At 39.4% G+C, this 13,555-nt stretch overlaps 1 protein-coding gene across 1 annotated transcript in view; it reads right to left on the bottom strand.

The window, feature by feature from the left end:
* Positions 1 to 4,113: 4,113 nt before the first annotated feature.
* DNAJC7 (DnaJ heat shock protein family (Hsp40) member C7) overlaps positions 4,114 to 13,555 on the bottom strand; it is a 38,529-nt gene continuing 29,087 nt past the window's right edge. Inside the window, exons 9-14 of the mRNA XM_042472158.1 lie at positions 11,924 to 12,015; positions 10,410 to 10,483; positions 9,699 to 9,845; positions 9,062 to 9,214; positions 8,589 to 8,651; positions 4,114 to 7,976 (exon numbers count right to left, since the gene is read on the bottom strand). Of these exons, the coding sequence (XP_042328092.1) occupies positions 7,939 to 7,976; positions 8,589 to 8,651; positions 9,062 to 9,214; positions 9,699 to 9,845; positions 10,410 to 10,483; positions 11,924 to 12,015 (567 nt within the window). The 3' untranslated portion in view covers positions 4,114 to 7,938. The remainder of the gene's footprint in view (positions 7,977 to 8,588; positions 8,652 to 9,061; positions 9,215 to 9,698; positions 9,846 to 10,409; positions 10,484 to 11,923; positions 12,016 to 13,555) is intronic.

Raw genomic sequence — 13,555 nt, 5'->3', positions numbered from 1 at the left:
AGTTGGCATGGAGTGCTTGCAAATGAGAACCCTTTTGGTGGCTGTTGCGGCTTACTAGTCGGGAGAGAAGAATGGGGAGACAATTCGACTGATGTAGCTCCAAAGGGAATATATAGGAGGGTGCACTGTGTCTGTGGTACACTGCCATTAAATTTCCCCTCTACAAGCTGGTTCCTTAACATCCAATTTGTCTCCTTGATCTCCCCGCTCCTCAATGGTAAGCAGCAACAGGACTTGATCACTGGGGTGGTGGTGGATAGGGTGCAGAAGGCTAGCATAGCCCCTTGCATCCCATCCAGAAAAAGACATACATCAAGTGTGGACATGGTGGAGCATTTATGCTCTGTCTTCTTGATGTAGCATCTCGGCCTATGTTTTGGCACAAATACTTCTTTCTCTCATACAAATACAGTATGGCATTTGCATTTCCTCAGAATTCCTCCCTACTAAACGGGTGAGGAGGAGCAGTCAGGTGTCTCCTCCCTTCTCTGTACTCGTTTGCTTTTTTGATTCTTCAAACCAGATGCTAGCTACCTGCTAAGACCTGGCAACTCCCAGGAAAGGACTTAGTTTAATCTTCACCAACTTGGTGCCCTGAAGATGTTTTGGACTCCATCACCCAGCATCTCACGTCAGAGGGTACCACATTGGGGGAAGTCAACTAGTGTAACAAAGATGCCTCAGTGACTGTGAAGTTGAAGGCTTTCCCGGCTAGCATCCATAATTTTTGTGGGTTTTTCAGGCTATGTGGCTGTGTTTTGGAAGAATTTATTTCTGATGTTTTGCCTGTATCTGCACCTTCACAGATGCAGGTGCAATGTCAGGAATAAATTTTTCCAAAACATGGCCACATCGCCTAAAAAACAATGCCTCAGGGACTATTTAGCTGAAAGAAAGGGCCTCTCCATCTTATGCCCAAAGTTTTGAAAGAGACAAATGCATCAATTACGTCACAGGTAGGAGTTTTTCTATAATTTAAGAGTGGATGGAAACTGTTTTGTATTATATCATGGCTAGGAAGTCCAGCGGAATTGGGGGGGCATCTGTAAAATGCTTGCCAATGAAAAACAAGTATCTGAAGTCTTTAATGCAGTAGATAAATGTTGCCCTCTGAACATTCATGGTTCCTCTGATAGTGCTTTACATAAAGAGCTTTGTTTAAAAGGCTCTCTTGAAGAGCACAGTAGTAATTTATGGGAAGTGAATAGAATACTCTAAAGTGGTGTACAAAACATTTTTGATGCAGTCCTATGTATGTATATGTCTTCCTAGGATTAAGTTCCACTGAGTTCCAGTAGGATTATTCCTGGGTAGCATAGAGGGTTGTAGCCTTAGAAACAGTTTTAAAAACTGACATTTCTCAACCTTGATCCAAGCTTGGAATTTACCCATTAAGGAAAAGACTAAGTTTTTTTCTTTGCTTTTTTAAAACTAGAATTTCTGAAATCAGAGCTGTGGCAGGTATAACCCTTGGTATGTCTTTAATTTGTGTATGCTGCCTAGCTGATGAGGCATGTAGATCAATAGCTGGCAGGCCACAAGATTCCTGTCTTCAATAGATAAAGAACCCACGTGAAAAAGGAAGCATCTCTTCTGGGTTTTTCAGATATTGATTCATCATGGAAAATGAGTGTTTGTATATATTCCTTTTGATGTTATAATAATACAATGTTATGTAGTAGGCCTTTAATCGGAAGGTAAAAGGCAAGCCACACATTTTAAAACCTCAGTTGGATGATGCCTGCCTTAAGTCAGGTAGTAGTGTGAATATTTTGGATTACAATGTGGTGACTGGTGAATCCAGTACCAGTGGAAGAGCAGATCTACTCATGATTTCACCCTGAACTTTCAAGGAGCTATGCAATGTGCTAATCTTTCTTTGGGGGGTAAGGTTCAGCCCCTTGGATAGCTCCTTTTAAAGTTGGGGCTAAACCCAGAGTGGATTGAGCATTCAACTGACATGGGAACTACCAGCCACCTCCTGGATATATAGTTGAAGAGATTAACTCCCAGCCACTTTGCTGCAAGATGAACAGATTTTGGTTTTGTGGTCATCATAATTTCTTGAAAATGATAAGTAGGCAGCTGAATATATTTACTTGCTTGTATTCCAACCACCTTTATTTGCAGCATTTGAACATGTTGCTCATAAAAAAGCACTCAGAATTTGAAGTGATTTTCTTTTACACCTTGTCATAAAATAGTGCAATACACATGGGACCTATGGACCTAAAGTCCTCCTCTAACTGAGGTGGTTTATGCATGGTAATGCTAAGGAGGGTCCGTTTCCCAGTCTTCTGTTACAGCCTTCTGTTACAGGATTACTGAACATGATCTTCATTGTGGGAAAAGACCTTCTAGAGAAAACAATGGGTACATCATGGAGGAAAACCACATCCTCCTGAATAATCTTTACAGCAAATGTGGGGAACCTTTTTAGCCCAAGGGTCCAATTTCACTTACAAGAAGTTCTCAGGAATCACATTCCAGTCATGTGTGGAGGCAAAGGTGGGACCAAAAATAGCCTATTTTAGCTTAAAATCTCTATTTGCCTGCAAGTAGAAAGATTCTGACTTTTTGTTGTTTTGTGCCTTCAAGTTGTTTCTGACTTATGACAACCCTAAGGCAAATTTGTCTGGGCAAAATTTGTTCAGATGGCTTTTGCCTTTCCCTTTTTCTGAGGGTGTGACTTGCCTAAGGTCCCCTTCCATGGCCGAGCAAGGATTCAAACCCTGGTCTCCCAGTGTCCTAGTCTGAAACTCAAATCACTACACCACACTGCCTTTTTACTTTTAGACAGATTTTTTGGAACTGGTGAAAAACCCATACAAAGCCTGGAAAATTCCCCATTGATGTGTCACAAGAAAGCCGCATGGCCATTTGGAAAAGTACAGTCAGACCAGGGCCCCAGAAATGTTAGATTTGGCCCTAGGGCCTTTGGTTCGCCACCTTTGCCTTACAAACCTATCTACAGCTTTGTTCATAGGAACACAACATTTTGTCAGCAACATTATTAGCATAGGTGTTAACTGATCAGACTTAAAATGGAAGGTACTAATTCAGCCCAAATGCAGACTTCACACAAACCCTAAAATCCCATCAATCAGTATTTAAAGCAAAATAGGGTTTTTAATCCAGCTAACCTTCTTGAATGTCTAGCTAGAGGAGTGGAAAGCCAGTTATGCTAATGATGTTGCTGAGGAAACATCCACCACAATGTAACTTTCTATGTGCATACTACTTGTGCCAGATATTACAGTGTTTCATGTTGGTTGTCTAATGGTAAAATTATTGTTAATGTGCTTTTCTTGAATACAGTTGGCCTCTTTTTACTTATGTGAAAGTAGTGTATCCTTGTGGTTCTGACTAGCATAATTTTTTTAAAAATGCTTTAATTCTGATTCAGGCCTAAATAGCAGCTTAGACTCAATAGCAACTGTAAAATATATTGAAATAAATGTTATTAATATTTAGAAATGTGTTGACAGTAAAAATGATGCCATTCAATATTAAACACTTTGCTCAAGTTATCACTAGGTGAACTTTTACACACGCACAGAAAGGATGGGCTTCATTTACATTTTACATTGAGAGAACAGGGAACTGTCATGGGTACATCAAGATGGCAATGTTTTATCACCATTTGTTTTGTCTTGGGAAGGAGCTGCACATGTGGCCTGCTCCCCCAAGTACTTATCTTGTCATTTGTGGGTCTGTTGGGAAGCTCCTTCCATGTTGTATTCGCACAGCTAATAAATATCTTGAAGGGGAGGGCTAATACTAAGAACTGGTGCTTGGCCTGATCTGAATTTGGCATCAAGAATGTTTTAATTGTCTGTTTATATGCTGCCTTTCTGTAGTAAACCAGGCTCACTGCCGCATGTGTTGAATGCCCTTGCATGATCTGAAAATGCAGTCAGGATCTATTTTGAAGGGCTAATGGGTCTGTTCTGCCTCAATCCCTCCAAGGTTAAACCTAACAACTTAAAATTTACCATCACAGGCTTCTTTATGTGAATGGGAAGTCTCTAACTGCTCATTCAATCTTGCTCCATGCCACCACATCCAGGTTCAGCAGTGTCTAAACTGTTCAAGCAGGCAAAAAGTCACCAGTGAGATCTGGAGTGTTTTATTTTTTTGTACATCATATACAGTTTATAATAAAGTTAATATCAATTGCATATGGTTTTTGCTTCAGTCTGGTTTGAAATTCTGCATATAAACACATTATGTATCCTGCCTAACATATAGTCACTGGTTTTTGTTCTCCTTTACTTTTTGTCATCTCAGAAAGGTGAAAGTGTTCAAGTGGGACAGTGTATTTACGTGTGAAGCCATCCCCAGGAGAGAGGAAGGAAAGGAAGGGGCCAGGGAGCTGTTCTAAAACAGATCATGCAACAAACTTCTCACCAGGAAGGTTAGGTCCTCACACTGAGGTTTAAAACAGTATGTTTAATACTACTAATTAAACAGCCCCTCTCCAAATAGCTTCAATAGTGGCTCATCTGCCTTCTGTTTAGGTATTCCTTGTTAATGTATCTGTACAGCAAGGAGCACACAATGCATGCAAGGAAGGATGATCAGGCAATGTCTATATAGAGAGGGGGGAAATGGAGGGCGAGGGGGGTTTCCAATCATTTGAGGCAAAAATGGCAACTTTCTTTAAAATACTTTGTCCTAACACCAACAGCGCCCTTGTAGGGTAGAAGCTGCTCTGTGTCTCTTGTCCTTATAAAGTCTCCCCTACACCCACCAAATATCTCCCCATTAACGCTGGGCTTCCAAATGCAGCAGGATAAAATGACTGAGTCAGTCAATGATGCAATTCAGACTGCAAATGATAGCTGCTGTGTTTAATGCCTCTGTTTTTAAAAAGTCCTGTATGAATACTTAGGACAGTTGGGAGAAAGGTTCAAGCTAACTTCTGTACCTGTCTTCTGCTTTCAAGTGAAATGTTTACATAAGGGAGCTTCAATTTTCCCCTCAGTTAGTAGTAGTACAGTTGACTCTACCATCTGAGGATTCCTCCTCTTTCTGCAGCTGTACAACACCAGGTCTCATGGGGCCATCAACAGTATATCTTTTCTGATATTTTTAAAATGCAAGTCCAACAGCTAAGAATAAAAAGCAAGGTTCTAACATGCAACATCAGGATGGAGAATTTTTAAAATACATTCAATACCACTGCTCTGTAATGGAAAGAAAGTTGAAATCCACAGGACTCCTTAGGGGCTGCTTTGAGTACAGAGGCTCACTTTCAGATAAGAAGTATAGTAAAAAGGCAAAACATGACAGAATAATAGTTTTCAAATTGGCACTCACCAGTTTCCCAAGTTTACAATTAACAGCAAATTACCAGAAACTCCTTATCATTAGTTTATAGGGTACAAATATTTTATATGCTTGACACACAGAGAAAGCAACATTCTACATTAGCTTAACTTCCAGTGGAAATAACTTCCACTGTTTAGCTGGTCAGAGTCAGGCAGCCATCTACTGAACAACTTACACAATCCTCATTTGACATTGAAAGTCAAAGCTATTAAGTTCTGCCTAGGAGGGGAAATTCACAGGCTGGTCCAATTTTGCTTTTCCATGTGGAAGGTAGTATCAGGCAACTGAAGATATTATTTTGCTGATTTAATTTCTTTCATCAGAAGGCAAATCCAAAAAGGGATTGTGCTGCTTTTTTCTGCCAATTACTGAACAACTATCACATTTGGGGTTAATGTAAGTGAACAATGCACACAACCAACACTATCCTATATTCTGAATGTGTACATTCAGCCCATGAAATAAATTCCATCAGTGAAGTATGGCTGCACAATACAGTCCTAAAGCAGAGGTAGCAACATTCTCTGGCCAGGAGGCAACATGTAAAGATTTTCACATTATTAAGATAAGCCAATACTAAGATAGTATTGGGACCTCCTTCCCCCAACACTAATCCTCTTCTCTATTCTCTACATCCCTCAGCTCAGCCTGCAATACCTGTAGGGCATCCCTCTGCAGATTGTGCTCCCACTGTTGTTTCTCTTTGAGTTCTTCTGTTTGAGGCTAGGAAGGGGAATGAAAAGAATATCAAAAGCCACTGTAAACTTCTTCTTATGTTTGCTAAGAGCCAGAAGTTGAACATCTTGAAAAAAATTAGAAAAATCCCAGGGCACAATCTGAACACATCCTAAAATGTTTTCTGATGGTGAACCAGAGATAACATTTAATTCAACATAATTCCAGTTATTGCACAAAAATGAGTCTCTAAAAACTTCAGAGGTGGTTGTCAAAGCTCAAAATTTCAAGGTTGTCTCAGAAATTACCAAGGGTAATGATCCATTAAAGAAATTCAATGTTTCAGGGTTGATTGATTAAATAATCCTCGGAAATAAAGACAGCCAAAGGTATTCAGGCCTATAATGATATACTCCTTTTCTTCAACTGATCTGAGGTGAACACCATAGTGTTGTCCTACTAGGCCTTAATTTCAGAAGAAACTGCCAGTGTATGGTATGATAACAACTGTAAGCTAATGTATAATGTCTTGTGAAGAGAGACAAGAGTTTGCTTCTGATGTATTGCTACTGAGAAACAACAGCAAAATAAGGAGGTATCATGAAATCAGTGACTTGGGGTGGCCAATATATTCATTAATTCAACACAGGACAAAACTAAAAACGGACAGGACAACCAGCAATTCCAGGATGGCTGGTTGCTACTGTTTTAATTAGAAACAAACTGTCATCTTGCAAAACATCCCATTGGATAATTTCAAAACATGTAGTTCCATTCAGAAACATGAGAATCCATCAGTACAAAGAGGAACCTAGAATATTGTGAACTCGGCTCTCAGCACAAAAAATTGTATTTGGAGACACTTGTACAAGCCACTTTATAATATGCTATGTAGGAGGGCTGTGCAGCAGACACAGGAGCCCTTTCCTTAAATCAATTCATATTTTCTTATTTTAAAAGCAGAACACTGTTGGTCAATCCTGAAAAATCCTCTCGACCAAAAATGCATATTAAGATCCCAATGAGTTTGTCAAAGAAAAGTTACAAACTGAGTGAGTTTGCATGTATGACCTGTGCCATCAAATGACAATTCATGTAACTGAAAGGGCCATTGCTGATCCATGCTCACACCCCCCCCAGAGCCTTTGTCATACCTGACAACATGCACTTTCCAATGGAGCCAGTTTTTACAAGTTGAGCTGGGGGTCATCACGTAAATGAAAATATTTCTTGTGTGAAATCAGCCCTTACCATTTCCCTGAAGTACTCCAGAAAGTGGAAACAGAAAGAAACTGTCCCTCAAGTTAAATGATACTTTTTGGAGGTATTAGAAGTGCTGAGAAGAAGGGTTTTTTTTGCCTTCCTTCCAAAAGTGAATCTGTCAGGGAATAATGCCATGGATCTTAACTCTTCGCCTGGGTTTCTCAAGGGTTTAATTGCTTTTGTGAACACAGTTCAGTGTGGCTACAGCCAGGGCCATGAAACCGAAGTGAGAAAAATCTAATCAGGTTCTCTTTACTCACATAAATATGAAGGCATATCGTGTCCAGCTGCACTTGAGAAAAGTCTCAGGCTAATCTCAGAAAATGAGGATTCTCCCAGTGAAGTCCCAGCAGCTCAGGAGTTTGAAATTATTTATCATGGAGGAATCAAAAGGTTTTATTTCTCTCTCTCGCTCTCTCTTTAATAAAGTTAACAATAAAACAAAACAAAAAAAAAATCCTTCACTGCCCCTTCCCCTTCTCTCCAAGCGCTGGTTTTCTCATCACACTCTAAAGCACACACAAAAAACTGAGGTCTCCAATGGAGAAAATGCCACAGCCCTAAGAAACGGCGAGATGAGATGAAGGGAGAACATAACTCAAGGTTAAAAGAAGCAGGTCAGGTAAAGTGTGGGTTTCAGTAGATGAAACAGAATTCTTTTGCAGTTTAGCCAAACTGGAAAAAGAAATTCCCTGGTCCAGAAGCTGCAAAACAAAAAAGTAAGATTTAGAATTGGCCACCTCATAGATCAACCCAATCATATCCCTTGGGATGGCACAGGAAGTAAGAGCGCCACAGCAGCTGCTGATAAATAGTTTTTGCTTTTAAAAGAATGCATGCTAAGTCTGCTAACACTGAACAGAAAAAGCTGTTTCTTCCTCGCAGCCCTGGGGGACACAAAGAGCCTGTAATAGTGTGACTAACATGAAAACAGCTCCATCTCTAAATGACTCGGCAATGTTAGGTGGGAAAAACCTCTTGACTGGCCAAAGCAAAGAGGAAAATGGGGTGCAGTTAAAAGGAAGGCATCAGAACTGAATGCCTTGGGCATATGAAAGAAAAGAGTTTAAAAGAGGATCCAGGATCTGGAGAGTCAGATGGCTGAAGGTCTGTCCCATGCAAAACAAGTATTTGTATGTACATGGTGGCCCATAAATTCAGTTTCTGTGATCTGAACTATTTGCTCAGGGACGTAGAGATGAGGGTTCAAGAGGTACTGTAAGAGCTGAAAACTACTCTCTCTCTCTGTCCCATCCCTCAACAAAGTCAGGAATCCTCTTCTGGAATAGATGGCATATAGAGGATAATCCACTTACCTTCAAAACTAAAGTTTCCTGGCCCTCCAAAGAAAGCCTTGAAGATATTATTGGCATCAAAGTCTGATGGGGATGTGTGCAGAGAAAGAAAACAGAGAGAAATAAGAACAGATGAGATGAGGGTTTTTTTTTTATTTTTAAAAATATATATCAATTACAGACACACCTATATTGACAGATTCTAAAATGAGTGGGAAATTTCACAGGGCTGAATCTCTGCTGCTGTGTGTCTTGATTCCTGCCACTGTTCATTTTCCTTTTCTCCAATCACCCAATTCTCAAGCCTTTTACTACAGAGATGCTAAAGCACAGCAGAGATGCTATGTTCAGATTAAAAATTCTACAGCTTTTATAGGAACTAACATAGTACTACCTGGATTCTGAAAATACCCACAATCCTCCCTCAGTTCCTATAAAAATAAACACTTGTGGAAAACAAAGCCACCAAGGCAAAACCTATCCTCAGCACTTACCTCCCATATTCATGCCATCTTCCTCAAGATCCTGTCCGCTGTCATAGCGGGCTTTCTTTTTTGGATCTGAGAGGATGGTGAAGGCTTCGCCAACCTCTTTGAATTTCTTTTCTTCTTCCTTTTGGATTTCAGCACTTGCTCCACTATGCCGGTCTACAGAAATTGGGGTTGGGTGAGAAAAGAAGGAATTGTGTTGAGATGAAATGATACAGTGTAGAACTTCACAAAAAGGGCTAGTTACATACTTTCCTTAAAAAACACTGATAATTATCTCTTAAAGTTTCAGCTACTGTGCACAGAATCTAGTAGCTGTGGAAAGCACTGGAACACAACTCCTGCAACCTATAAGGGTTGGGAGGTACTTCTCTTTGTCCCACTACCCTCTCAAGCTTGTTTGGTGAGAGTAAGGTACAGGGCCTTCTTGGTGGCTGCTCCCAGACAACCTCCCAGCAACTTCACCAGACATTTACATTCTCAGATTTAAAATGTGCCATCACAGCCATATGGCAGTGGTGGGAAGCTGTAGCTCTCTGGATGTCTCTGTATTCCTACTCCCATAAGCATGGTCGATGGTCAAGGATGATGAAAGCTGTTAAATGAATAATGAAAGTAAGAGTCAAGGGAATAATTTCTGTACCTGGGTGGTGCATTAGAGCCCGCTTTCGATATGCCTTTTTGATCTCATCTTCAGAGGCATTTTTGTCCACACCTAGGATCTTGTAATAGTCTTTCCTCTTGCTTTTCTTGAGTTCAACCTGTGCATTTTTGAGAAGCTGTTTGTGTTCTAGAATAAAGCATAAGGGAAAGTGTATTGGAAATCAGCTTTAATTGCCACAAAGACAAAACACACAGATACATAATGAATGCAGCTCCTTGCTCTGGCCATATATACACTAACCCAGGTATAAGTGCAGTTTGTATGATGGCAATGCTACTTTCTTGATATAAATATTTTTAGAAGTCAGAAAACATACAGCGGAAGAGGTCACAGGAGATTTAAGTGGGGATGAAATTCTGTAGGCATCCCTATCATGAAGTTTGTATTGGGAATCTACATATGCCTACTAGAGTAAGAAGAAAGAATGACAATTAAATGAAATTTCAAACACTCTCCAAGATGTACTGATGAAAAAGATTCCACATATTAATACCAGATTTCTCTACTAAATATGTGAATTCTCAGATTCTGAAGACATACTGCAATACCACTTTACAGGACAGAACCTGCCTTCTTACACCCTGTACTCCCCAGATGTCTTTAACTACAACCCACATCATCCCTAACCATCTCAGGAGCAGAAGGTTGGAGAAGGCTGATAAAGAGAACGGGGAGGTGCTCATCCTTTACCTTTTGTTTTCTCTGTCTGGTAAACCTTTTCATAATCCCTTACAGCATCTTCATATTGCTCTGTGTCCATGTAACTAAGCAGAAGAAGCATAGATATAACTTTATAAAAATAATAAAATGAATTCTGAACAATTCAAATAAGTGACACAAGCTTAAAGTGGATGGATATATGAGTCACTAAACTAATCCAGACATTGGAGAAATTACTTTTTTGACCATCGTTCCCATAATCTCCAGCCATTACAGATATTATCTGAGAGATTCTGGGAGCTGGAGTCTAAAAAAGTAATTTTATTGAGTTGTGAACAAATCTAAGCTGTGGGATAGGGAACAATTTCCTTTCCAGCACTGAAAGCCTTTGCTGAATCGAGCCTGGCAAGATTCAGAACGGTGAACCCAACATTGTACCAACAGAATCAGAATGCTATACATTGGACCCTTGTTATACGCTGGGGTTTGGTTCCAGGATCCCCTGTGGATAACAAAATCCGTGTATGCTCAAGTCCCATTAAGTATAATGACATAGCAAAATGGTGTCCCTAATAAAAAATGGAACATCAAGGTAAATTTATACTTTTTTGGGACATTTTCAAACTGTGTATGCTTGAATCCGTGTATAAAAAATCCGTGTATAAGAAGGGCCGACTGTAATGAGTAAAAGACCGTGAAAAGGATGGGGAAGCCTCAAATTCAAATCTACACTTGGCTATTAAGATGACTTGGTACATTGTGGATCAATTGTTTTTTAGTCTAATCTGAAAAGGGTCAACTAAATGAGGAGGATAAAACTAGAAGGGCAGAAGAAACATGTCTCCTTCCCTAAGTGTCTTGGTGGGAGAGGAAGAATACAAAAATCAAATAAAGTAAGCTTAGAAGCAAGAGCGCAAATGTTTGTTGAAGCCAACAAATGGGGAAAATAAAGCAGATGGGCTTTGGGCACTTTCCCTAATCCTTTCAGCCTCTCTAATACTATACATCAAATTACTCTTAACTAAGCACCAAACTAAGTTTTAGAGAAATTCTTGGAGAACCTTGTTCCAATGTATAGGACTAAAACACCAGCACATTTTAGCTTAAAGCACTTACTACCAGCAACTAAATATTCAAGAGACATCTCAACCTTTTAGATTGGGGAAAAAAATTAACACAAAAGGCTGACACACTAGGACACAATGCTATCTTGGGGAAGAAAGCATGTCCATCTAGGACACTCTAATGAATCCATGATTCAAAAAGGGCATTGATATGGGCCTGCAGGTGCCCACACCTGCACTACTGAGACAGTGTAATGATTTCCCATTATGAACTTACCATGTACCGAGGAAGATCATGGTTCTATCTTGTCCAGCAATGTCTATCCAGACTGATAGAATTTCACTCTTTGTAGCCCCCAAGAACCTTTAACCTTGAGGTACCAGGGATGGAAACAGCCAGCTTCTTTCTATGTGCCAGCGGATGCTCTCTCATCTCTGAGCTACAGCTCCTCACTCAATATTTAATATGCCCAAACTCACCACTGTGCTCTCCTCAGGTAAGCTTTGATGTATGTGTCGTCCAGTTTGATGGCACATGTGCAATCTTCTATTGCTTCATCCAGTTTCCGAAGCTAGAAGGCAAGCAAGAAGGAAAGAAAATGATCCTCTTCACTTTAAATAAAATAAAAATTTCACCCAAGAAACCCTCAAACTTGATCTGTTACTTGCATTTCTTCAGGCCAATTAAGCCAACCACTTTATCTAACAACCACCCTACTGCTTAAAGGCTATTTTTCAGGTCTTTCCCATGCAATGACAACTTGCAAGAATGAGCCAACTAGGGACACCACGAGCAAAATTTATACAATAATACTAGATAGCCAAAAATGATTACCGTAGTTCCTACAAGAGGTAAGAGATTAATATGAAAATGTATACAGAGCATATGAAACATTAAAAATCCACAAAATTTCAATAACATTCTGGAAGATAAACCCCAAAGCCACTGATAGGTAGCAAGTTATTTAAACCATTTTGGAGAATCACTATATAAAATTTCAGCATTCTATACATATTACAGCGGTCCCTTCTTTTATGCGGGGGAGCCATTCTGGAACCCCCTGGATAAAATAAATTCCACGTATGCTTGAGCCCCATTAGAAGTAATGGGGCTCATGCTTGTGGTGGTGTGGCATCACATGGTGCCTCTTCCGTTGCTTTCAGCGTATGTACTTGCTGCTATATATTTCAATAAGTGTAGTAGCCATCTGCAAATTTTCAGTGCTGAGGAAAAACAGCTGTCCCACAGAAGTTAATGAAAACACACACCGGAGAAAAATGTATGAGGCAATGGACTCAGCATGACTTCATATCAGTTCAGTGGGCTGAAATGTTTTCTGAGGTCCTTTTGAGCCCATTATACTGAGCTTCCTTAAGAAGCAAAGTCACAGGGTATTTTCATGAATAATTAGCAGCTCACAGTTCACCTTTTGGTTCTTGTGGCAGAAACATTTTCCTTTAATATAGATAGATATCAACAATGGAACAGTGGCTATTAAAACTGAAAGAAATGATGAACATAGATGTAATAACTGCTCTATAAAAGGAGTGTGCAATAAACCAAAAGGAAAAACGCTGGAAATCAGTTAAAGCTTTTTGGAATAAGAAATGGCCAAGTCTAGTTGTTATAGATATCTGAATAATAAATATTTAGAATAACCGAAAGATAAAACTATCGTATGTAAGGACAGTGTTAACAACAAGAATAGAAAAGAAGGTAGTGATAGGGATACAATAAGAATAGCGGTTAAAATTTTAGCCGAAGAGAGAAAGAGAGAGAGAGAGAGAGAGAGAGAGAGAGAGAGATTGATTTGGAAAATTTTGAAATTAGCAAATTACACACAGACTGGTTGGAAGTTGACAACAGACTATAACAAAATGAGAGTACATAGTTTAAACATGAGAATTATTTTATTAGTAAACGTTGTATATTATTAAAGATGGCCCTATATGACATTATAATTATTGTATATTTTTGTATATACGATTATGTGACATTAAGTTCAGATGAGATTTATTAGTGTCAATACTATTTTAATAAAGAATATATTAAAATAAAAGGTGAGCTGCTGCTTCTAGCAGCTTAAGGCAAAAAGAAAGAAAGAAAGAAAG

This window comes from Sceloporus undulatus, chromosome 6 (genome assembly GCF_019175285.1).
Source record: "Sceloporus undulatus isolate JIND9_A2432 ecotype Alabama chromosome 6, SceUnd_v1.1, whole genome shotgun sequence".
Taxonomy (NCBI): Eukaryota; Metazoa; Chordata; class Lepidosauria; order Squamata; family Phrynosomatidae; genus Sceloporus; species Sceloporus undulatus.
The sequence above is the reverse complement of the archived record's forward strand: the minus strand, read 5'-3'. Positions and strand labels throughout refer to the sequence as shown.